The following is a 20,195-nucleotide window of genomic DNA, read 5'->3' as shown; positions in this document are numbered from 1 at the left end:
GTGTAAATTTGTCGAACGCGTTTTCTTTTCCAAATTAATCTACAAACATGTCCTCCAAGCGGTGTAGGGGTGCATATGGCGGACTTTTCCAACCGTAGATAAAAATCATCGCTGCAATGTCCAAGGTGCTGACACCGTACATCCGCAAACTCGTGGACAACGCCGCGTCGTTCTCCGTCGACGACTTTGCGGCCGCCCTGCGACTCGTTTTCCAGGGCGAGACCAACGACATCGAGCTGGCCTCCTTCCTGACCGCTCTCAGGATCCGCGGCCTCGACTTCGACTCAGAGTACATAGCCACCGCCGTTGAGACCATTCTGCAGTTTTCCGATGTGATTCCGGGCCACACCGTCGACCCAGACGGCTACGTCGACGTCGTCGGGACTGGCGGCGACGGCCAGAACACTTTCAACGTCTCCACGTCTGCTGCCATCGTCGGCGCCGGAATGGGGCTCAAGGTGAGCAAGCACGGCGGCAAGGCGTCGACATCGACCTCGGGAGCCGGCGACCTCATGACCAATCTCGGCGTCGAGCTGCACAAGGTGGACTCCAAGAGCGTGCCCGGAATCGTCGCGTCGTCGCGACTGTGTTTCCTGTTCGCGCCCGCTTTCCACCACGGGATGGCCAAGGTGGCTCCCGTGCGCGCCAGTCTCGGCATCCCGACGATCTTCAACATTTTGGGGCCGCTGCTCAACCCAATTCCTATCAAGGCCCGTATTCTCGGCGTCTACACCGAGTCGCTCGGCAAGATCTACTGCGAGGCAGCCGTCAAACTGGACAGAAAGAGCGGCAGAGAGCCAGCAGAAACCATGGTAGTTTTTGGCGAGGTCGTGCTCGACGAGATCGCGCCGATCGGTGCCACCAAAGTCTGGAGATATAACAAAAAGACCGGCAAGATCGACGAGTTCAAGCTACATCCCGCCGACTTCGGGCTGCCTGAGCACCCGCTGGAGCTGGTGCGCTCTGGGACGCCAAGGGAAAATGCTGAGTTGCTCACAAAAATCCTCAACAACGAGCTTGACCTGTCACCGGGAGCACATCCAGTTGTCGATTATATACTGATGAACACGGGAGCTTTGGCCGTTGTGGGTGGCCTGGCGACGTCCTGGAAAGAGGGTGTTGAGCTTGCGCGGAAAAGTGTGAGTTCTGGCGCCGCAAAGCAGGCACTGGATAGCTTTGTCAAGGCAGTCAACGATATATAGACCGGTGTGATTATGTAATACATGTTTAGAAACTGACGACGCGCAAAAAAAAATAAAACATCTGTAAACAAACAAGAGTTTGTTATCATTGGGCTCGAAGTTGCGCGTTGTCGACATGTTTTCGTCCCACAAGTCTCTTATTAATACTCCCCGAGAAGGCCGACGGGCCCAGAGAGGCTCTGGGCTTGAGTTTACGCCGATAGGGGCCAATAGGAAACCCGTCATGTCCACTAGCGGGTACTTCCCCATGCTGCAGCGCAACATGGCGCAGAAAACGAGTGTTGAGAACGGCTCGCCTGTCAAGCGAAGCAGCATAACCAACTCATCATTTGATGAGACGTTCGATGTTCTAAATGACGACAACAGAGACGACCGTGTTTTTAGGGGAGCAGACATTTTGCCTGATTTTTCCGACAACGAGACGGAGCCAATAGTGCACGACGCCAAAGACCATGCGTTTGTGGAAGATGGCAGTAATTTGCTGCGGAAACAGCACGATCAGGTGCAAAATTTGCAGGAAGAGAACCTGAATCTACGAATCGAGCTGCTGACTCTGAGAAAGTACCTGGAAGGTCAGCCCAAGGACAAAGTTGACATCATCAATCAGAACGTTGAGCTCAGCCAGGAAAATGTGAGTTTGAGAGATAGAGTGGACGCCTTGCAAGAGCGGTTGCGAGGCGAAGACAAGGAGAACCTGCTATTGCGCAATGAGAAACAACTTCGACACTACGAGCAGGAAGTTGAGAAATACGAGATGCGACTTCGCGACTTTGAGCACGTGAAACGCGAGCTGGAGGCCGAGCGTCAGCGCGCAGACAAGAACGAAGACCGCGCACTTGATCTACAGCAAGAAGTGCACGCATTGATGGACGAGAAAGACCAGCTACAGGCCTCGCGCGAAAAGCTCGAAGCCGAGCTCCGAGCACTGCAGTCGCGGCTGGAGGATTTGCAGGACAATATTGACGACCAGTCGCGCTCCAAGAGCAAGATAGACGACCTCGTGGACAATCTGAACGACGCCAACAAGTTCATCGATGAGATTGGCAGCAAGCTTGAGGACAAAACAAGCGAAAACGCAGAGTTGAAGCGCAGGATTGAGGGCCTGGAATCCAAAAACGAAGATCTTAAGTCAAAGAACCACCGTTTGTCTGAAATCCTATACCAGCTCAAGGATGAAATTCGTCATTTGGAAGACCGCAGATCAAACAGCACTATACGCAAACTTGAAGACGAAAACAGAGATCTACGACAAGAGGTGGAAGAGCTGTTCAGCCGCCATCAGCAAGACACCAAGACCATCACTAATTTACAGCTAGAGATCCGCAAACTGGAGTCAGATACCGCAGACCACATGGGCAACGAATCGTATATCGATGCTGTTGAGGAAGAGAAAAATACATTGTACGACAATATCATCAAGCTTAATGAGAAATTGAAGGACGCTGAGCACAAGTGCAAGCATCTGCAGCGCGAGCTTGAGACCAAAGCCAAAGACCTTGAAAGCCGCGAACTGGAGTTGCAGCGGCTAAGGAAACTTGATCGCGGTAGCAGCAGAAATGATATGATGGATACTGTTGAAGAATTACAGAACAAACTTATTCAAGAACGCAATAAGTTTGTGAACGAGATCGACAAGATGGATTCCAAATTTGTTAACGAGAAGAACGAGCTGTATGACACGATCGATAAGCTGCAACGGGAAAAGCTCGAAATCGTCGAAGACTTTGAGAAAATTCAGCGCGAGTACAACAACCTATTGGACAAGATGCATGACTCGCAAGCAAACTCTGAGCTGCAGGATCTTGAGCGCGATTTCAAAAAGCTATCTTTTTCCTATGCCACTAAATGTCAGGAGCTGGAGGATGTTAGGTATGAGTCCGACTCGTTGGTGCGTGATCTAAAAGAAGAGCTGTCTTACAAAGAGGTCGAAGCTAAAAGATTACAGTCGCGTATCGAGCAAATGACCTCTGAGCTTAATGAGCAAGCTGGCTTGCACAAGTCTGAGAGCAAACTTCAGCTCCGCGAGCTCATGGAGGACAAGAGGCTGCTGGAGGAGAAGTATAGTGATAGTTTGCGTGAGAACAACCAGCTGAGACGACAGCTTGAGTCGCTAAAGGCAAGGGACGACCTGGAAAAGCCAGATAGTTTTGAGGTGAAGGAGTTGCGCAGGGAGCGCGATGGTTTGAGAACGGAGCTTTCAGTCACGAAGAAAGAGCTGGCCGAGCTGAAATGGAAACTCGACGATGCTCTGGAGGAGCGGAAACAGCTTGTGGAGTCGATTTCGTCGCTTGATAGCGATCAACAGCGTGTCAGCGAAGAAAACTTGAAACTCACCACCGAGCTTGAGGACTTGAAATACAAATTGAACTCGCGGAGCTCGCGAAAGGAGCTGGAGCTCAAGGATATGGAGATTAAGAAGCTTGTGGATGATTACAACGAAATGAAGAACGACTTACTCAACAGGTACGACGCGCTTCATAAAGAGAAAACTGCTCTTTCCAAAGAGCTAGACGAGATGCGTGCGAATCTCGAGCGCTCCAAGGCTGCGCAAGAAGTGCTCCTGAGCAAGCAGATGAAAAGGACTGAATACCCGCTTTCTCCAGTGAGTCCCCAGCGCTCGCCAAAGTCGCGAGACCACTCTTCGGACCCGCGTGTTAATTTGCTGGAGAGCCAAAAACAGCTATTCAAAATCAAGTTGCAGCAGTATAAGGACTGCAACTCTGACCTCAAGTTTGTGGCCAATTTCCTAACGCGCGAGCTGGAGAGCAAAGAGCGCGTCGTGGCCAGTCTTCAGAAACTGAGCGGAATCAGCAAGGAGAAACCCCAGCTGACCTTCCGCGCCGTGGCCCTGGCTGTTCTAGCCAGCGTGAGGTTCAAGACTCGACTTGAGCAGCTGAAGCAGAAAATGATGGAGGAGCAACATGTGAAGAAGGCCATTGGCCGCTATAAGGAAGAGACAGTAGATGTATGACGGGGCGTGATAGTGTAAATTAGAATTAACGAACGCATTATTTAAATTTTCGGGCGTGGGCATTCATTCGGCTCTGCACCGCTGTGAGACGCTGGTTGAATTCTTTGGTAATCATGCTCAATTGCTCGAGCTTATCTATTTCCAAGTTTATCTGGTCGCAATGGCCCAATAACTGTTTGATCTGGACCAGCTTGTCCTGGATCGCCTGGATATCACGTTCGTGTTCTGATTTCGAGCGCAGAACGTGCGATTCGACCCGTTCGCTCAGCTGGCTGGCTTGATCCTGTATTTTGAACATGAGATAGTCAAAAGCTAGCGACAGCTCTTTGACTTTTAGCGGGTCGTCGTCGTCGTCCACTTCTGTCTCTTCCGGCACAGAGACAGAAATTGAGCCGGCAGACGGATCGCCATGCAAGGAGGCCGCGCGGATGGTCGAGGTGCTCGTTCTTACTGTTATTTGCGAACTCTGGTCATCCATAAAAATATTTGGTGTGAGGAGTCCATCTTAGATGGAGCTTACTTAAAGATACGGAGCAGTCAGATAATGACAGGCACCTTGGAGACTTACAGAAAGTGTCACTGCCTGGTTTCATGTGGGTACAGTACAATTGCTGCCTACCAGTAATCGAGAATGGTCTATATCATGTAGTATATGCTTGAAGTGACAGAATAAATTATCAGAGAGGCTCATCTGAAACCGTGTGCGGGAGTACACCAAAGCAAGCCAACACATTCCAACAAATTCCTGCTGCCTTTTGGCACCGTGTGCAACGCGAATCCCAAAGCGTCAGGGGCAACTATGGCAGTTCCTCCAATGAGAGACGACTTTGTGTTGTTGTTTGCGAATCTGCTGTTGCACACCTTCCCAATTCGATCTCAAACGTGGCGAAAGAGGGTTCTTTGTGGTTCTGCCGCTATTATGCGAGCACACGCTGTTGGGAGAGGCCACGGTGCGCGGGGCTACTCTACGGCGAAAATTCCCTCTTTGGGAAATCGGGTTTTCGCCGATGACCAATCACAGTGCGCGCTTCTCGGCGAAAGCGCCGAGTTGTGCTGGCCTGCTACAAGGGCAGCTCCAGCTCACATCCGGCGGCTCGCGCTATAAATACGCATGCTTGCGCCCCCTGGGAAACCATCAAGTTCATCATGACTGTCCAATTCGTCCCTCAAGTCAAAGTCCAGACAGACAAAGCCAAGTTCTCCGAAAACGAGCTCGTCACCAACTATGTGTACAAGAACGCCATAGTTGACAAGGAGGCCGACGGCTCTTTTGCCGTCAAACCTTTTGAAGAGCCGTACCAGTTCAAGGTCGACCTCAAAGTGCCTAAAGTGGGCGTCATGCTTGTTGGTTTAGGCGGAAACAACGGAACCACGTTTGTTGCTTCCATCCTTGCCAACAAGAACAAAAGGCAATTCCACACCAAGGAGGGACTCAAGACCGCCAATTACTACGGCTCGGTCACCCAGGCGTCCACCATCAAGCTCGGCGTCGACTCCAAGGGCCAGGATGTGTACGCTCCATTCAACTCGCTGCTGCCTATGGTCAACCCTAACGACTTTGTCGTTGGCGGATGGGACATCAACGGCGACAACCTCGCTGCCGCCATGCAGAAGGCGCAAGTCTTGGAGTACGACCTTCAAGAGAAGCTCAAGGACCAGATGAAGGAGATCGTTCCGCTGAAGTCAATCTACTACCCAGACTTCATTGCTGCCAACCAGGACGAAAGAGCAAATAACTGCTTCAACAGAATCAGCGGCGAAATCCACACCACTGGCAAGTGGAGCCACGTCGAAACCATCAGAAAGGATATCCGCGACTTCAAGGCCGCCAACAAGCTCGACAAGGTCCTTGTGCTGTGGACAGCCAACACCGAGAGATACGCGGATGTGGTGTCAGGTGTGAACGACACGGCAGAAAACCTGCTCGAGTCGATCAGGAAGGACCACGAGGAGATCGCGCCTAGCACGGTGTTTGCTGTGGCCAGCATTCTGGAGCACGTTCCGTACATCAACGGAAGTCCGCAGAACACTTTTGTTCCTGGGGTCATCGAGCTTGCCGAGAAGAACCGCACCTACATTGGCGGCGACGACTTCAAGAGCGGCCAGACCAAGCTCAAGTCTGTGCTGGCACAGTTTCTGGTCGATGCCGGTATTCGGCCGGTTTCCATTGCGTCATACAACCATCTGGGCAACAACGATGGATACAATCTGTCTTCGCCTAGACAGTTCCGGTCCAAGGAAATTTCGAAGGCGTCTGTGGTGGACGATGTGATTGCGTCGAACGAGATTCTGTACAACGACAAGCTGGGCAAGAAGATCGACCACTGCATTGTGATCAAGTACCTGAACGCTGTCGGAGACTCCAAGGTCGCAATGGACGAGTACTACTCCGAGCTGATGCTGGGCGGCCACAACAGAATCAGCATCCACAACGTTTGCGAGGACTCACTGCTGGCCACGCCTCTCATCATCGACTTGCTGGTCATGACCGAGTTTTTGTCCAGAGTCACCTACAAAAAGGTCTCTGACGACAAGTATGCCGACATGTACTCTGTGCTGAGTTTCCTGAGCTACTGGCTCAAGGCGCCGCTTACCCGGCCGGGCTACCAGGCCATCAACGGGCTCAACAAGCAGAGACAAGGCCTGGACAACTTTTTGCGTATTCTCGTTGGTCTCGAGCCTCTGGACGAGCTTAGGTTTGAGGAGAGACTGGTGTAATTTAACACGACTTTATTCAAACTCCTCCAAGCACTCAATCACTGTCTTGAGGTTCTCGATGGTGTTGTTTGCCGCGACTCTGATCACTCTCTCGGAAACTCCGTCAAACGTGATGGTGAGGACGTTGTCGTCGACGGTGTAGACAGCCTGCAGCTCGCTGGGCTTGAGCGTCGGATCGGGCTGGAGCGAGCCCTGTGCAATGCAGGCCTGTTTCGCCGAGCAGAACGGGATCCGGTACGATCTAGACGGTCAGAAACCAAGGTGTCTACTTACAGTCTGTGAGAGAACTCCATTACGAAAAAGAGAATTGCACAGCCCGTTTTGGATTGAAAAAAAAAAGCCGTAGCCTAAATCAATCCCTCCTCGCACCGCAACGATGCTGCAATGATTGCGACTTCCTAATCCAGCCTTACAAATTCAAGCAATCCAATTGGCCCCACAAACGCAGCAAGTCCAGAAAATCTGCTCGACCGGTTTGTGGTTTTTGCTGTGCCACGAGCGGGTGAACAACGCGTGGTGTCGTTCCTTAATCACAATTGGTCATCAGCAGCAAGTCTGGATCTCATGATCGGAGAGCAACTGTAGATTGCCCCTTGTTAATAATTCACCAAGTCCAGAAACTCTCCTCAGATATGTCAGCAATTTTGCAATTAGTAAAATAATAAATAGTCTATGCATGCAGGCGGGGGCAACGATAATATTGAAAGCGTGAGCAAAACTATATAAAGGCTCCTGGCCGCACCCCAACTCTGCTAATCAATTTATTGCTTTCAGAATGACTAACCCCCCTGTTTTCACCACTTCGCAAGGCTGTCCCTTGTCGGATCCCTTCACCACCCAGCGCATCCCTCTGGACACCAGCGGCTACAAGTATGCCCCTCCAATGGGCCCATTGCTCTTGCAAGACTTCAAGCTCATTGACACACTCTCCCACTTCGACAGAGAAAGAATCCCAGAGAGAGTGGTGCACGCCAAGGGTGCTGGAGCCTACGGTGTTTTTGAGGTGACTGACGACATCACCGATGTTTGCTCTGCCAAGTTCCTCGACACGGTTGGCAAGAAGACCAGAATCTTCACGAGATTCTCTACTGTGGGTGGAGAAAAGGGTTCTGCAGACACAGCCAGAGACCCTAGAGGATTTGCTACCAAATTCTACACGGAGGACGGAAACCTGGACCTGGTGTACAACAACACGCCTATCTTCTTCATCAGAGACCCAATCAAGTTCCCCCACTTCATTCACACCCAGAAGAGAAACCCAGCCACGAACCTGAAGGACCCAAACATGTTTTGGGACTATCTGACGGCCAATGACGAGTCTCTGCACCAAGTCATGTACCTCTTCTCCAACAGAGGCACCCCCGCCTCGTACAGAACCATGAACGGCTACTCTGGCCACACTTACAAGTGGTACAACTCTAAGGGCGAGTGGGTGTATGTGCAGGTCCACTTCAAAGCCAACCAGGGCGTGCACAACCTCCTCGACGAGGAGGCTCTAAAGTTGGCTGGAGAAAATCCAGATTACACCACTCAAGACCTTTGGGACGCCATTGAGAAGGGAGACTACCCTTCGTGGGAATGTTACATCCAGACCATGACTCTTGAGGAGTCTAAGAAGCTGCCATTCTCGGTGTTTGACTTGACCAAGGTCTGGCCACACAAGGACTTCCCATTGAGACACTTTGGCAGATTCACTTTGAATGAGAACCCTAAGAACTACTTTGCCGAAACGGAGCAAATTGCCTTCTCTCCTTCGCATACCGTTCCTGGCATGGAGCCTTCGAACGATCCTGTGTTGCAATCGAGACTCTTCTCGTACCCAGACACACACAGACACAGACTCGGAGCTAACTACCACCAGATTCCAGTCAACTGTCCATTGAAGTCGGGCTCCTTTACTCCTATCAACAGAGACGGTCCTATGTGTGTTGACGGCAACTTGGGCGGCACGCCTAACTACGCAAACGCTTACAACTGTCCTATCCAGTACGCTGTGAGCCCTAAGGCTTCTGGAAACAAGCCAGACGAAAAGTATTCCGGAGAAGTGGTTCCATACCACTGGGAACACACCGATTACGACTACTTCCAGCCAAAGATGTTCTGGAAGGTTCTTGGCAAGACGCCGGGCGAACAGGAATCGCTTGTTAAGAATGTTGCAAACCATGTTTCCGCCGCCGACGAGTTCATCCAGGACCGTGTTTACGAGTACTTCTCGAAGGCTGAACCTATCATTGGAGAGCTGATCAGAAAGAAGGTTCAGGAGATCAAAAGAAAGGCTTCTTCTCCATCCAAAATATAATCACGAATACGTATTTATTAAATGACTGTTTGTATATTTCTATTATCTCCCTAATATATTTTATTTTTTTCGTGATTCTAGCTTCCTTATCGGGCAGTCCTGTCCGCCGTATCATCCTTCCTTAAAAAGCACAAGATATCGGCGCATTATAAGAAGCGTATTTTCCCTGTCTATCATTATTTTTCATCATGGCTTGTGGATGTTCAGGAAACAGGGGCTCGCAAAATACCATTCAGCGTCCGCAGGATTCCGTGTCTGACAAGTCGTCAAGACCATCTGCCTGCTGTGGCGGCAAGGAGGAGACCAGATGCAAGTGCGGATCCGCTTGCAAGTGTCCAAGCTGTAACACGACCAAGTAAGTATTGACTGACTCGCCGTGCTAACCCGCAGACTGTGAACAGTTTGGCCAGAAGTGCTCAAATATAAAGGAGAAGAGCTCTTAATGACTTCTACCACCTACGCAAACTCAATTTTATAAGCTTATGAATAATTTCTCTACTATACGCTAAAATTTGTAGCTATTTTTCCCTGGCTAATTTCCCTTCTTTTTTTTTACCCCACCGCAATTGCTATGTTAAAATTTGGCCAAAGACATACGAGCGGTTTGACCAGGCGGGTGGCAGTGATGGCCAGGTCGTTTGCCACGGTGGAAGATACACCCAACCGAGTTTACGGGGGTCTCGCGGATCAAGACAGGATCTTTCAGAACTTGTATTTGGGGAACTCCAAGAAACACGGAACCCCCAGCTACGATCTCAAGACTGCCATGAAAATCGGCGACTGGTATAAGACCAAAGAAATCCTGCTCAAGGGTGACACATGGATTATCGATGAGATCAAGGCATCTGGGCTGCGGGGACGTGGTGGAGCAGGGTTCCCCAGCGGGCTCAAGTGGTCGTTCATGAATCCTCCCGGGTGGAACAAGAACGTTGGGCCTCGGTATCTGGTTGTCAACGCTGATGAAGGTGAGCCGGGTACCTGCAAAGACAGAGAAATCATGCGCAAAGAGCCGCACAAGCTGGTTGAGGGCTGTCTTGTTGCAGGCAGAGCTATGAATGCAACCGCAGCGTATATTTACATCAGGGGAGAATTCTACAACGAGGCGGTGACCTTGCAGCACGCAATCAATGAGGCGTACGAGGCCGGCTTTCTGGGGCCTGATGCGTGCGGTACCGGCTACGCTTTTGACGTGTACATCCACAGAGGAATGGGGGCCTATGTGTGCGGGGAGGAAACTGCGCTCATCGAGTCTCTTGAAGGAAAAGCAGGCAAACCGAGACTGAAGCCACCATTCCCGGCGGGCGTGGGACTATTTGGACGTCCCAGCACGGTTACCAATGTCGAGACGGTAGCAGTGGCGCCTACCATCTGTCGGCGTGGTGGAAAATGGTTTAGCGGCTTTGGCCGCGAAAGAAACGCGGGCACCAAGCTGTTCTGCATCTCTGGAAACGTGAACGAGCCGTGCACGGTTGAGGAAGAGATGTCGATCACTCTGAGAGAACTGATAGACAAGCACTGTGGTGGAGTCAAGGGCGGCTGGGACAACCTGCTTGCGGTTATTCCGGGCGGGTCGTCTACTCCTCTTTTGAACAAGGATACTTGCGACGACATCCTGATGGACTATGATGCACTCAGAGACGCTGGATCAGGATTGGGCACGGCGGCAGTCATTGTGTTCAACAAACAGGCCGACGTCCTGCGCGGCATTCAGCGGCTATTGGCTTTCTACAAGCACGAAAGTTGCGGTCAATGCACTCCATGCAGAGAGGGCTCTACATACCTGTCGAAAATGATGGACAGATTTTATGTTGGCCAGGCCCAGGAAAAGGAAATCGATAAGGCATTGGAGCTAACCAAGAAGGTGGAAGGCCATTCTATTTGCGCCATGGGTGAGGCCTTCAGTTGGCCGTATCAGGGACTTGTGAAAAATTTCAAGCCTCTGATGATCGAGCGGATTAGAGAATACAAACGGCAGAATGGACTCGAAGACGGTGGCATGCAGTACGGTGGATGGTACGAGTCCGGTGGAGTTAAGGACGGTCAGGTTGTCAACAATCCGATGCCGAAAGAGGCATTTCATGGCCATTGAGCTACATGCCTCATATTCAAGTAGGTATTTATTTATTTTTAGACCCATGAATGGAATGGTTCCAACATATTTTTAGGTCCCAATTTCTGAGACTCACGAACGTTTATTAACAAAAAAGGCTTAGATTTTTTTTTCATCTTTATTAGCATGAAGGCGCACAATCTTCTGGCTCTGGCAGCCGTTTTAGCTTCCGTGAATGCTGTGTATCCTCCGGTTTCTGGGGGCAAATCGATCAGCGATGCGGATCTGGTGACGATCCAGGCCACGGAAGCAAAGGACGACAAGAAGCTGGATCAACATTTGAAAAACCTCAAGGCCGACGCAGCAAAGGGCTCGGAGGCATTGGACGTCGAAGCAGAGCTGCCACGCCACTCAGAGGTGTTTTTCATGTCGACCTCCATGATTGTGGTCAGCGAGATCGGCGATAAAACTTTTTTGGTGGCCGCATTGATGGCCATGAAGCACCCTAGAATGGTGGTGTTCTCCTCCGCTTTGGCTGCTCTGGCCCTCATGACAATTCTCTCGGGTGTTGTGGGACACGTTTTGCCGAGCCTGATTCCTCATCGGCTGACGCAGTTTTTGGCAGGTGTGCTTTTTGTTGTTTTCGGAATCAGTCTGCTTAGAGAAGGCTTGGCCATGTCGAAAAACGCCGGAATAGACGAGGAACTCGCAGAGGTTGAGGAGGAAATTGAGGTTTCGACCCTGAACCAGCGTTCGGGACGTTTGGAAGAGGCCGCTGTGCCGGGCGCAGTTGCGAAGAAGCCGATCTGGAAGGAGGCTCTGTCTCACGTGTCCAACCTTGCATCCTATATTCTGTCGCCGGTTTGGGTGCAAACGTTTGCAATGACCTTTTTGGGCGAATGGGGAGACCGCTCGCAAATTGCAACCATAGCCATGGCTGCCGGCTCTGACTACTGGATGGTTATTCTGGGAGGCGTCGTTGGCCACGCGCTCTGCACGGGCATGGCAGTGATTGGAGGACAATTGCTGGCCACTAAGATCAGTATGCGCAGCGTCACTTTAGGAGGGGCCATTGCATTCTTTATCTTCTCCGTGCTGTACTTCTACAATGCGTACTACGACATAGAGTCGTAGAAGCGGTACATTAATTATTATAACCTTTATTATCACTCGATTCTGCTCTTTCTGAGCTTCTTGATGGCACTTTGGGTTTGTTGATGCAGCGCCTCGAGCTCGCTTTTCAAATCGTCCTCGTACTCTTGTATCACCTCGTCGTCGTCTCTGTGTCCCATTTCCGGCATCTGCGAGCGTCGATCGGCTACAGTAGTCTCTTTATCGTGCCTGGGCCTCTTTGTGTCCGGCACAGCCTCCGAGGCTCTATCCTCACGCAGGCCCTCAAATCTTTCTCGAGACATGTAGATCGGGAAAAAGTATTTTATTTTTATTTTACTTTATTTTTATTTAATGCTTGGTGCCTCCGTTCGCAGATTTTCGAGTTTCTCGCCGAAACTCAACACGCCGCATTTTGACACACACTCCTTTGTCCAGCAGCTCAGGAATTCGGGTTTCGACGCCAAAAAGGCAGACGCGGCCGTGGAAATTCTGAGCAAAGCCATCAACGATGGCATTGACAAGTATGCAGCCAATCTGATAACCAAGGAAACGCTCAACAAGATGTCCTACCAGCAGAAAGTGGATTTTGCTAAGCTGAAGGGCGAGCTCCAGATGATCGACAAGTCGGAGTTCAACAGCCTGCGGAACGAACACGAACGACTACGCAGCGACCTGGAGAAAATGCGCACAAAATTCAAAGAGGAGATGAACAAGAGCTTGTCGGGAGTGAGGCTCGACCTAAATCTCGAAAAAGGACGGGTGCGCGAGGAGAACTCGATCTACGATCTAAAGATAAAGGAAACCGATACGCGAATCGACGAGGAGATCGCAAATATGAAGGTCCAAATCGAGTCTGTGAAAACACAGGTGATGCAATGGCTTTTTGGTGTCTGTACTGGTACATTTGCCCTGGTGCTGGCATATGTTCGGTTGATGAGTTGACGGGTCGATTATATATCTCTATTATAGCTTGAAGAGCTCCTTCAAGATGGCCTGGGTGTCCTCAGGGTTCTTGACCGCATGTCCGATAGTTCTGTCGTCCGTGTAGATCTCGTAGTCGTTACCGCCCTTGTAGGCCTTGTCACCGAAGAAGTGGATCTGTTCAAAGCCCTCGCTTTCGATGTGACGCAGACAGTAGGTCTTGTCCCAGCCGGTAGGGAACACGTCGAAGGAAATCTGGCCGCCGATGGAGTAGGTCAGAGCCAGGTCAGGGAAATTGTCCTTGAGAGCCTGGACCATCTTCTCTCTGATCTTGTGCTCCAAGTCGTACTTCTCGTAGTCGTTTCTCTCCTGGGTGGAGGCGTTTCTTCCGATTGGAGAAACGTTAACCATACCCTTTCTAAATTCGACAAACGTTCCTCTTCTGACCGGCAGATCCAAATCGGCAAGGTATCTCAAAATAAACTTGACCAGCTCGTTGTACTTGGCCTCGCCAATCCAGCCAATAAAGGACGCGGACGGAAGGGCTTTTCCAAGCTTGAAGGCGGTCAGACCGTTCTCACTGAAACAAAAGTCAAATTGGTCCAGAACGTCGGAGCCCAGCTGCTCGACCTGCTTGGAAAAATCGCTTCCTCCAACAAATCCAATAACACACTTCTTTCTCAGGGCCTGCAAGGTGGCCTTCATCTCTGGCGAGATGGTGAGTCTGGCTGGAGTCAGGGTGCCATCAACGTCAAAAAGACAGATGGTCTTTGGCTGTTCTCTATCGGCAAAGGACATGGTATTAAATTTTACGTGTCTAAATTTTTTCGCTTACGTGGTTCCGGTTTATTTCTGTGCGTTAGTGCATCTCTTGATAATCCAGCACGTCAACGACGCGATCGAGCGCGTTTTACCAGCCCGATCGCAATAAATAGCAATCCCAGCAACATATATGCGTTGGCCGCCACGTTCTGCAACAGGCTCCCGCCCAGCGACCCCAGACTGGCAAGGTTCTCGCGCCGCTTGTTTGTCAACAGAACCAGGTAATTCACTAGTCCAGCCGCGTTGAGCAAAGTAAGTGCTTTCTGCAGATATTGAACTGACACACCTCTGCACCAGTAAATCAGCCACCCCAAAGCCATGACCAGCGACTGGCCCCAGCGCGGCTTTTTCGAGAAGCTAAGCATCAGAAACACCACAAGCACCGCCTGTGCTGTCTGAATGGCGTACTCGACAACCTTGAACCCGTTCTGGCTCCGAATTCCATAGACTATCTGTACTATGTTGGAGACCAGCGTGATTATGTAGCTCAAGATCGCTGTGGAGCTGGCTGGCTTTCTGTGCTTTGCAAGATTCAGAAGCTGCGGGAGCAAGATCCCCGAGCGTAACACCAGCTCTGCAGTTTTCTGGGCGAACAATTGCAAGTACAACTGGTTGCGGCGATCGAACGGCCGCAGATCGTAGATTATCGAGTAGTAGACTTCGGGTCCGTATATCTGAATGAGGGTGTTTTCCAGCCATGCTGGCATCAGAAAAGTGTAAGGTCGCAGAAGTTGTAGATAGGGCTCGAGCAGAGATTGTAAGTCCGACATGAATGATTAATTTATTTAATTTAATTTTTAGCTCGATGGTTGATTCTGCACAGCAAAAGACGCTGGCGGCGTTCAAAAAAGAGGTCCAGGTGATTGTGGACGACGTTGAGTACGACGAGCTGTTTGGGTATCAACTGAGCAGAGGCGAGTTTTTCGATGAAGAGGCTTATGAGCAGCTGCTCATTAAGCTTCTGACAGCGTACGACTGGGACCTCCAGGCTGCCGAAGACAGTCTGGAGAAGATTCTGGAGTGGCGCAAGGAGTTTGACCCTTTGAGTGCTGCTTTTGTGGAGGACCATGGGTCGAAATACGACGACATCGGATTCATCACGTACGACCCGAATGGCAAGGCGTTGGAGAAGGTGGTGACATGGAATCTGTACGGCAAGGTGAAGAACGCCAAGGAGATCTTTGGCACTGACGAATCGGACACTGCGGGCCAAAACGCGTTCCTGCGATGGAGGGTAGGCTTGATGGAGCAAAGCGTGCAGCTCTTGGACTTCACAAGCCGCGAAAACGACTACATGGTGCAAGTGCACGATTACAAGGGAGTCTCGCTTTTCCAGAGAGATGCGCAGGTGAAGAAGACCACCAAGAAGGTCATTGAGGTGTTCAGAGACTTCTATCCCGAGCTATTGTCCAAGAAGTTCTTTGTGAACGTTCCAACGCTGATGATGTGGGTTTTCAACGTGATCAAGCCTTTTGTGGCCGAGAAGACGCGCAACAAGTTTGTTGTGCTGAGCAATGGCGCCGACCTAGCGAAACACTTGGACCCGAAAATGTTGGGGGCAGAGTACGGCGGCCAGGTCAGCAAGGGCACCCAGAGCCTCAAGTTTCTGTTCAAAGAGAGCAAGACCAAGTACACTCCCTACACGGCGCATCTCGTTGGTCGGCGGATTGCGTCAGAAATTGACTAGGCTGGCACACATTTAATATTTGTATACGAATAAATGTAAAATAAATTACAATCATCTTTTTTGTCTCTTGTTAATGAGAATCATTTGACTAAATCTATGGAATCATACCCTTGCGACTCGTCGTCGCCTCGCCACACCCCGTCGCCACGCGGACGGCTTGATTCCATGTTCTACACGGGCGCGAGATCGCACATTCCGTCAAGGTCCGTGTCGCCTCTGGATGTGGACAGTCCTTCGATAGATCAAGAAATACACCAGCATGCCGAGCAGGAGCACCTGTCGCAGGTGACGTCGCGCAATCCGGCAGCCGTGATGGAGCTCGACCTGGACTGCAACGTCAAGTTTCTCAGCAAGACCTGGGAGTCCACGGTGGGAACGAAAATAAGCAAGATTATAGGCCGGCCTTTGAGTAATATCATATTGGGCGAGATCGAGGACAAACAGGTCTTCAACAAGGCCACCAGTATCATGATGACCGATGACGATACCTACCGCGTGAGATTTGTAGTTGCGACGAACTTACAAAACGCCTCAAGAGAGTCAGAAAACACCGATCAGGAAACGTACTCCTCAGTTTCTGACAATGACTCCGTTAGCGTGCACTCGGAAAACTCCAGCATATCGACAGACGGCAACTGCATTGAGCTGGAAGCTCAGGGCGTTCTCATACACGACAAAAACCGCAGACCCTCGCATTCAATGTGGATTGTCAAGCCGTGGGTGCCGTTTGTCAGTCAGACACTGGCTCTTCCGGAGGAGCTGATTTTGAGGCTGGGTTTTGGAATCAACCTGTTTGAGGCATACTTGTTCCAACTCACCGACATGGGCATAGTTGACGAGGAGAATTTGCCGCCCCCTGCTCAGGAGCTGTGTCGCATATGCGAGCAGCGGGTGCCCAACTGGTGGCTGGAATGTCATACAGAGCTTTGTCTAGTGGAACACCGTGCAGAAGATACCGTTCAGCAAAAACAGGAAGAGCTCAGCGAGCATAGGAATTTGCTGCAAAACGTCCTAGACACACTCACGAAGCGACAGTTGCAGAATCCAAAAACGCCGCCCCTGCTTCCTGTGAGCTCTAGCTCTTCGGTATCCACCAGCAGCAGCAGCTCCTCTAATAGCTCGTCAGGAAGTTTTGTTTCGATAACCGAGTACAAAGGTCATTCTATTCCTCTTTCTGCGTCAAACGAGACCGGAAATTTGATGCGCCGAAAAAGTGTGGGCAGCCTGCTCCCCGCCAGAAGGTTCCCCTTCAAGAATCTTGATATCCTTATTCAGTACTGCGATGAAGCTTTGAAGATAAACCCTGGAGAGATCCGCACCGACGACAGAAAGTCTGACGAATACACAATCTCGTTCTCTCCCGACAGTGAACGTGCGCTCGCCACTTTGAACACGATCGAAGTCCCCGAGTCCAGCGACCAGGCTATAAAGCTGCTCACCGAAGACACTGATTTTGTTGTCAAGCAGAAAATCGAGTCCATTGAGAGGTACGCTCACATACTGCAATATGTCGACAAAATAACAAAAGAGACCGACGAGATGGTCCTGAACGTTGTGAAGGAGACGATTCGAAAAATACAGGAAGACGCTCTGGAAGAGCCCCTGCCTATCCAGTCTCCAAGGCCCGCTTCCAAGCTACATTCAGGCAACATCTTGGAAACAGAGAGCGATCTGCGGCTGAATTCGGTGTCTTCTAGTACTGGTACTTTTTCTCCAGCGTCGGAGGGCCATTTGACACCGGCAATCAGTGTTTCTGGTGACGACTCTGCCAAGACAATTCAACGCAGTAACTCTCCTGGATACAATTCGCCTCGCAGACCGCTTTCTCCTAGTATTATGCTTCCTATGAGCTCAATCCAACGCAACACGAAAGCACACATGAAACGCCCTAGTGTGAACTCTGGATCAGGGTCAAATACGCCAATATCTTCGCCGCTTTTCTTATCAACAGATATCCCCTCCTCGTCTTCATCTGCTGTCGAACGTCCACAGCTATCGCCATTGCTCGTCCCGCAGAGTTCTAAACAGAGCGCTCCTTCAATCAAAGACTACGAAGTGATCAAGCCCATCAGCAAAGGTGCGTTTGGTTCTGTGTTCCTTGCCAAGAGGAGATTGACTGGAGAATATTTTGCCATCAAGGTGCTGAAGAAGGCAGATATGGTGGCCAAGAATCAGGTTACAAACGTGAAAGCCGAGAGGGCCATTTTGATGGCGCAAGCTAACTCGCCATATGTCGCTCAACTTGTCGCCACGTTTCAGAGTACCAACTATCTGTACTTGGTGATGGAATATCTCAACGGGGGTGATTTGGCTACGCTTTTGAAAAACATGGGCTACTTGCCTGAAATCTGGGCACGAAGGTACATCGCAGAAGTCATTGTTGGTGTTGACGACTTGCACTCCCGTGGTATCGTCCACCGTGACCTGAAGCCAGACAATCTTCTCATCGATCGCAACGGACATATCAAGCTTACAGATTTTGGTCTTAGTCGAATGGGATTGGTCAAAAGACAGAAGGACCCGCATTCGGACGTCATCGATGATCCGTTTGTCAATCCGCAAACGGCGTCGTTGGTGACCAAGAAACCCGCCAGCATCACTCCGTTCTCGCTGTCGCCATGTTCGCCGCTTGTCACTCCGACAACAAGCACTCTGCCTGTATTTGAGGAGCTCGAACCTGTGAGTCTTGGAAGTGGCAGCTCATCTCCTTTGCTACGCCCATTGACCAGAAGATCAACCTTGCAACCGTCCTTCGCCCTTAATAAAGAGGATACGCAAACGGAAATTACCAATTTCGCTCTTTTCGATCCTCAAAAATCAGCAGAGACTCGGAAGTTCGTCGGAACCCCTGATTATCTGGCACCCGAGACAGTTGCCGGTCTGGGTCAGGATGAAGCTAGCGATTGGTGGTCTATTGGATGCATTTTATTTGAGTTTCTGTTTGGAGTACCTCCATTTGCCGGAAACAGTCCAAAGGAGGTGTTCGAAAATATTCTCCATGGCGAGATCCAATGGCCCAGCCTGTCTCCAGATGAATTTCAGGAGTATTGCTCTTTTGCCGCAAAAGACCTAATTATCAAGCTGCTTGTGAAAGATCCAACCCAGAGACTCGGAAGTAGCGGTTCTCATGAAATAATGCAGCACCCTTATTTCAAAGGCATTAACTGGGATACATTATTCACTGAGGAGGCCTCCTTTGTTCCAAGCAGCGTCGATCCGGAATCCACAGAGTACTTTGACGACCGAGGAGCACAGCTGAGTGCATTTCCCCAGGACGAGCTCAACGAGGATGACAATCCAGAAGCAACGCTCGAGGCAAACACTCTGCCAGTCACCTCCAGCTCCTCTTCAACCACGCTCGACTCGCCAAAAAACAGCTTCTCCAAGGGCTGTGTGGCGGGAAAGAGAGAAAGAAGAGGCTCGAGACTAAACGATAATGGTGGATCCTCAGAGTTTGGCTCTTTCCACTTCAGAAACCTTGCCATGCTGGAGAAACAGAATAAGGACGTCATCAACAGATTGAAGAATGAGCACATTGAACACTTTGCGCCGTCCCCAAGCCCTATGGAAAGCTCGCCCTCGGCACCTACTACTCCGGGCGCCACAGCGGTTCCTCTGGCAACTCGTCCCCGTGGTCTGTCTTCTGCCAGCGGCCAGCTCTTGACTCCTTTCAAACGTCCCTCGTCTCCTAGTATTGTGAAAGAGAAGATCTCGCCTCTTCTGCGCAATGCCTCCCTGGCTAGTGATGTTTCCGATGAGATCAAGCAAGGGTCTCCTGTTTCCCGTTCGCTGCACAGGAAGGGGTACAGCACCGACTCGAACTCCCCTGCTGCGCGTTTGCTGTCCAAGTCTTTTTCCCGGACAGTGAGCGACTTCTCGCCTTCGTCGTCCGACAATGAGGACCGCGCGGGCCACTTATATCAAAGAAGAAAACGGTCTTCGAAACGAGCACTTCGTACTTCGTCGTCTGCTACAGATGAGGCCTCGCATGCGCTACAGAACATGATGATTAATTTCGACGTTTTATTGTGCGAGCCTATTCCGATTCACCGTTACTCTATCGAGAACAACCTCAACCGTCTTGGCTGTGACGTTGTGGCCGTTTCCTCTGGATCTGAGCTTATCAAACGCGCCACCGCAGACGTAAAGTTCGATCTGATCCTGACCTCCACAGAACTCCACAAGCTCGATTGTCCGGACCTCGTAAAGCTGATCAAACACACCTCCACTGCTAACTCAGAAACAATCGTTGTTGCCCTGACATCTTTTTACCGCGATGCAGTCAACACAGGTGTCTTTGACTACATCATTGAGTATCCGATCACCATGGAGAAGCTTAAAACTCTCTTGGACTGGTTCCGTTCGCTGAAACGACGCGAAGAAGAGGTCATTGTGACCGACACTGAGTGAAG

At 50.6% G+C, this 20,195-nt stretch overlaps 14 protein-coding genes across 14 annotated transcripts; 9 read left to right on the top strand and 5 right to left on the bottom strand.

Moving 5' to 3' along the window:
- Positions 1-116: 116 nt before the first annotated feature.
- On the top strand, positions 117-1,202 carry KL928_000122 (uncharacterized protein; the record flags this gene model as incomplete). Its single annotated transcript, XM_043201561.1, has 1 exon — positions 117-1,202. The coding sequence occupies one exon, from the start codon at positions 117-119 to the stop codon at positions 1,200-1,202; it is 1,086 nt and encodes a 361-aa protein (XP_043062017.1).
- A 115-nt stretch (positions 1,203-1,317) lies between these two features.
- Positions 1,318-4,173, top strand: KL928_000121 (uncharacterized protein; the record flags this gene model as incomplete). The annotated part of the gene is made up of 1 exon (XM_043201550.1): positions 1,318-4,173. The coding sequence occupies one exon, from the start codon at positions 1,318-1,320 to the stop codon at positions 4,171-4,173; it is 2,856 nt and encodes a 951-aa protein (XP_043062016.1).
- Positions 4,174-4,210: 37 nt separating this feature from the next.
- KL928_000120 (uncharacterized protein) lies at positions 4,211-4,651 on the bottom strand (the record flags this gene model as incomplete). Its single annotated transcript, XM_043201539.1, has 1 exon — positions 4,211-4,651. The coding sequence occupies one exon, from the start codon at positions 4,649-4,651 to the stop codon at positions 4,211-4,213; it is 441 nt and encodes a 146-aa protein (XP_043062015.1).
- A 668-nt stretch (positions 4,652-5,319) lies between these two features.
- On the top strand, positions 5,320-6,891 carry KL928_000119 (uncharacterized protein; the record flags this gene model as incomplete). The annotated part of the gene is made up of 1 exon (XM_043201527.1): positions 5,320-6,891. One exon carries the CDS (start codon positions 5,320-5,322, stop codon positions 6,889-6,891), a length of 1,572 nt encoding a protein of 523 aa, XP_043062014.1.
- Positions 6,892-6,903: 12 nt separating this feature from the next.
- On the bottom strand, positions 6,904-7,457 carry KL928_000118 (uncharacterized protein; the record flags this gene model as incomplete). The annotated part of the gene is made up of 2 exons (XM_043201516.1): positions 6,904-7,132; positions 7,426-7,457. The coding sequence occupies 2 exons, from the start codon at positions 7,455-7,457 to the stop codon at positions 6,904-6,906; spliced, it is 261 nt and encodes an 86-aa protein (XP_043062013.1).
- A 209-nt stretch (positions 7,458-7,666) lies between these two features.
- Positions 7,667-9,190, top strand: KL928_000117 (uncharacterized protein; the record flags this gene model as incomplete). The annotated part of the gene is made up of 1 exon (XM_043201505.1): positions 7,667-9,190. One exon carries the CDS (start codon positions 7,667-7,669, stop codon positions 9,188-9,190), a length of 1,524 nt encoding a protein of 507 aa, XP_043062012.1.
- A 571-nt stretch (positions 9,191-9,761) lies between these two features.
- On the top strand, positions 9,762-11,279 carry KL928_000116 (uncharacterized protein; the record flags this gene model as incomplete). The annotated part of the gene is made up of 1 exon (XM_043201494.1): positions 9,762-11,279. The coding sequence occupies one exon, from the start codon at positions 9,762-9,764 to the stop codon at positions 11,277-11,279; it is 1,518 nt and encodes a 505-aa protein (XP_043062011.1).
- Positions 11,280-11,426: 147 nt separating this feature from the next.
- Positions 11,427-12,374, top strand: KL928_000115 (uncharacterized protein; the record flags this gene model as incomplete). Its single annotated transcript, XM_043201483.1, has 1 exon — positions 11,427-12,374. The coding sequence occupies one exon, from the start codon at positions 11,427-11,429 to the stop codon at positions 12,372-12,374; it is 948 nt and encodes a 315-aa protein (XP_043062010.1).
- A 32-nt stretch (positions 12,375-12,406) lies between these two features.
- Positions 12,407-12,655, bottom strand: KL928_000114 (uncharacterized protein; the record flags this gene model as incomplete). Its single annotated transcript, XM_043201472.1, has 1 exon — positions 12,407-12,655. One exon carries the CDS (start codon positions 12,653-12,655, stop codon positions 12,407-12,409), a length of 249 nt encoding a protein of 82 aa, XP_043062009.1.
- A 49-nt stretch (positions 12,656-12,704) lies between these two features.
- KL928_000113 (uncharacterized protein) lies at positions 12,705-13,295 on the top strand (the record flags this gene model as incomplete). Its single annotated transcript, XM_043201461.1, has 1 exon — positions 12,705-13,295. The coding sequence occupies one exon, from the start codon at positions 12,705-12,707 to the stop codon at positions 13,293-13,295; it is 591 nt and encodes a 196-aa protein (XP_043062008.1).
- A 21-nt stretch (positions 13,296-13,316) lies between these two features.
- Positions 13,317-14,072, bottom strand: KL928_000112 (uncharacterized protein; the record flags this gene model as incomplete). The annotated part of the gene is made up of 1 exon (XM_043201450.1): positions 13,317-14,072. The coding sequence occupies one exon, from the start codon at positions 14,070-14,072 to the stop codon at positions 13,317-13,319; it is 756 nt and encodes a 251-aa protein (XP_043062007.1).
- Positions 14,073-14,453: 381 nt separating this feature from the next.
- Positions 14,454-14,795, bottom strand: KL928_000111 (uncharacterized protein; the record flags this gene model as incomplete). The annotated part of the gene is made up of 1 exon (XM_043201439.1): positions 14,454-14,795. The coding sequence occupies one exon, from the start codon at positions 14,793-14,795 to the stop codon at positions 14,454-14,456; it is 342 nt and encodes a 113-aa protein (XP_043062006.1).
- A 106-nt stretch (positions 14,796-14,901) lies between these two features.
- KL928_000110 (uncharacterized protein) lies at positions 14,902-15,783 on the top strand (the record flags this gene model as incomplete). Its single annotated transcript, XM_043201428.1, has 1 exon — positions 14,902-15,783. One exon carries the CDS (start codon positions 14,902-14,904, stop codon positions 15,781-15,783), a length of 882 nt encoding a protein of 293 aa, XP_043062005.1.
- Positions 15,784-15,879: 96 nt separating this feature from the next.
- Positions 15,880-20,193, top strand: KL928_000109 (uncharacterized protein; the record flags this gene model as incomplete). Its single annotated transcript, XM_043201416.1, has 1 exon — positions 15,880-20,193. One exon carries the CDS (start codon positions 15,880-15,882, stop codon positions 20,191-20,193), a length of 4,314 nt encoding a protein of 1,437 aa, XP_043062004.1.
- Between the last annotated feature and the right edge of the window lie 2 nt (positions 20,194-20,195).

Source organism: Ogataea angusta, assembly GCF_019207475.1.
Source record: "Ogataea angusta isolate 61-244 chromosome Unknown 61-244_NODE_1_length_1302399_cov_90.877568, whole genome shotgun sequence".
Classification (NCBI taxonomy): Eukaryota; Fungi; Ascomycota; class Pichiomycetes; order Pichiales; family Pichiaceae; genus Ogataea; species Ogataea angusta.
Note: the sequence above shows the minus strand (reverse complement) of the source record. Positions and strands in the feature narration are given on the sequence as shown.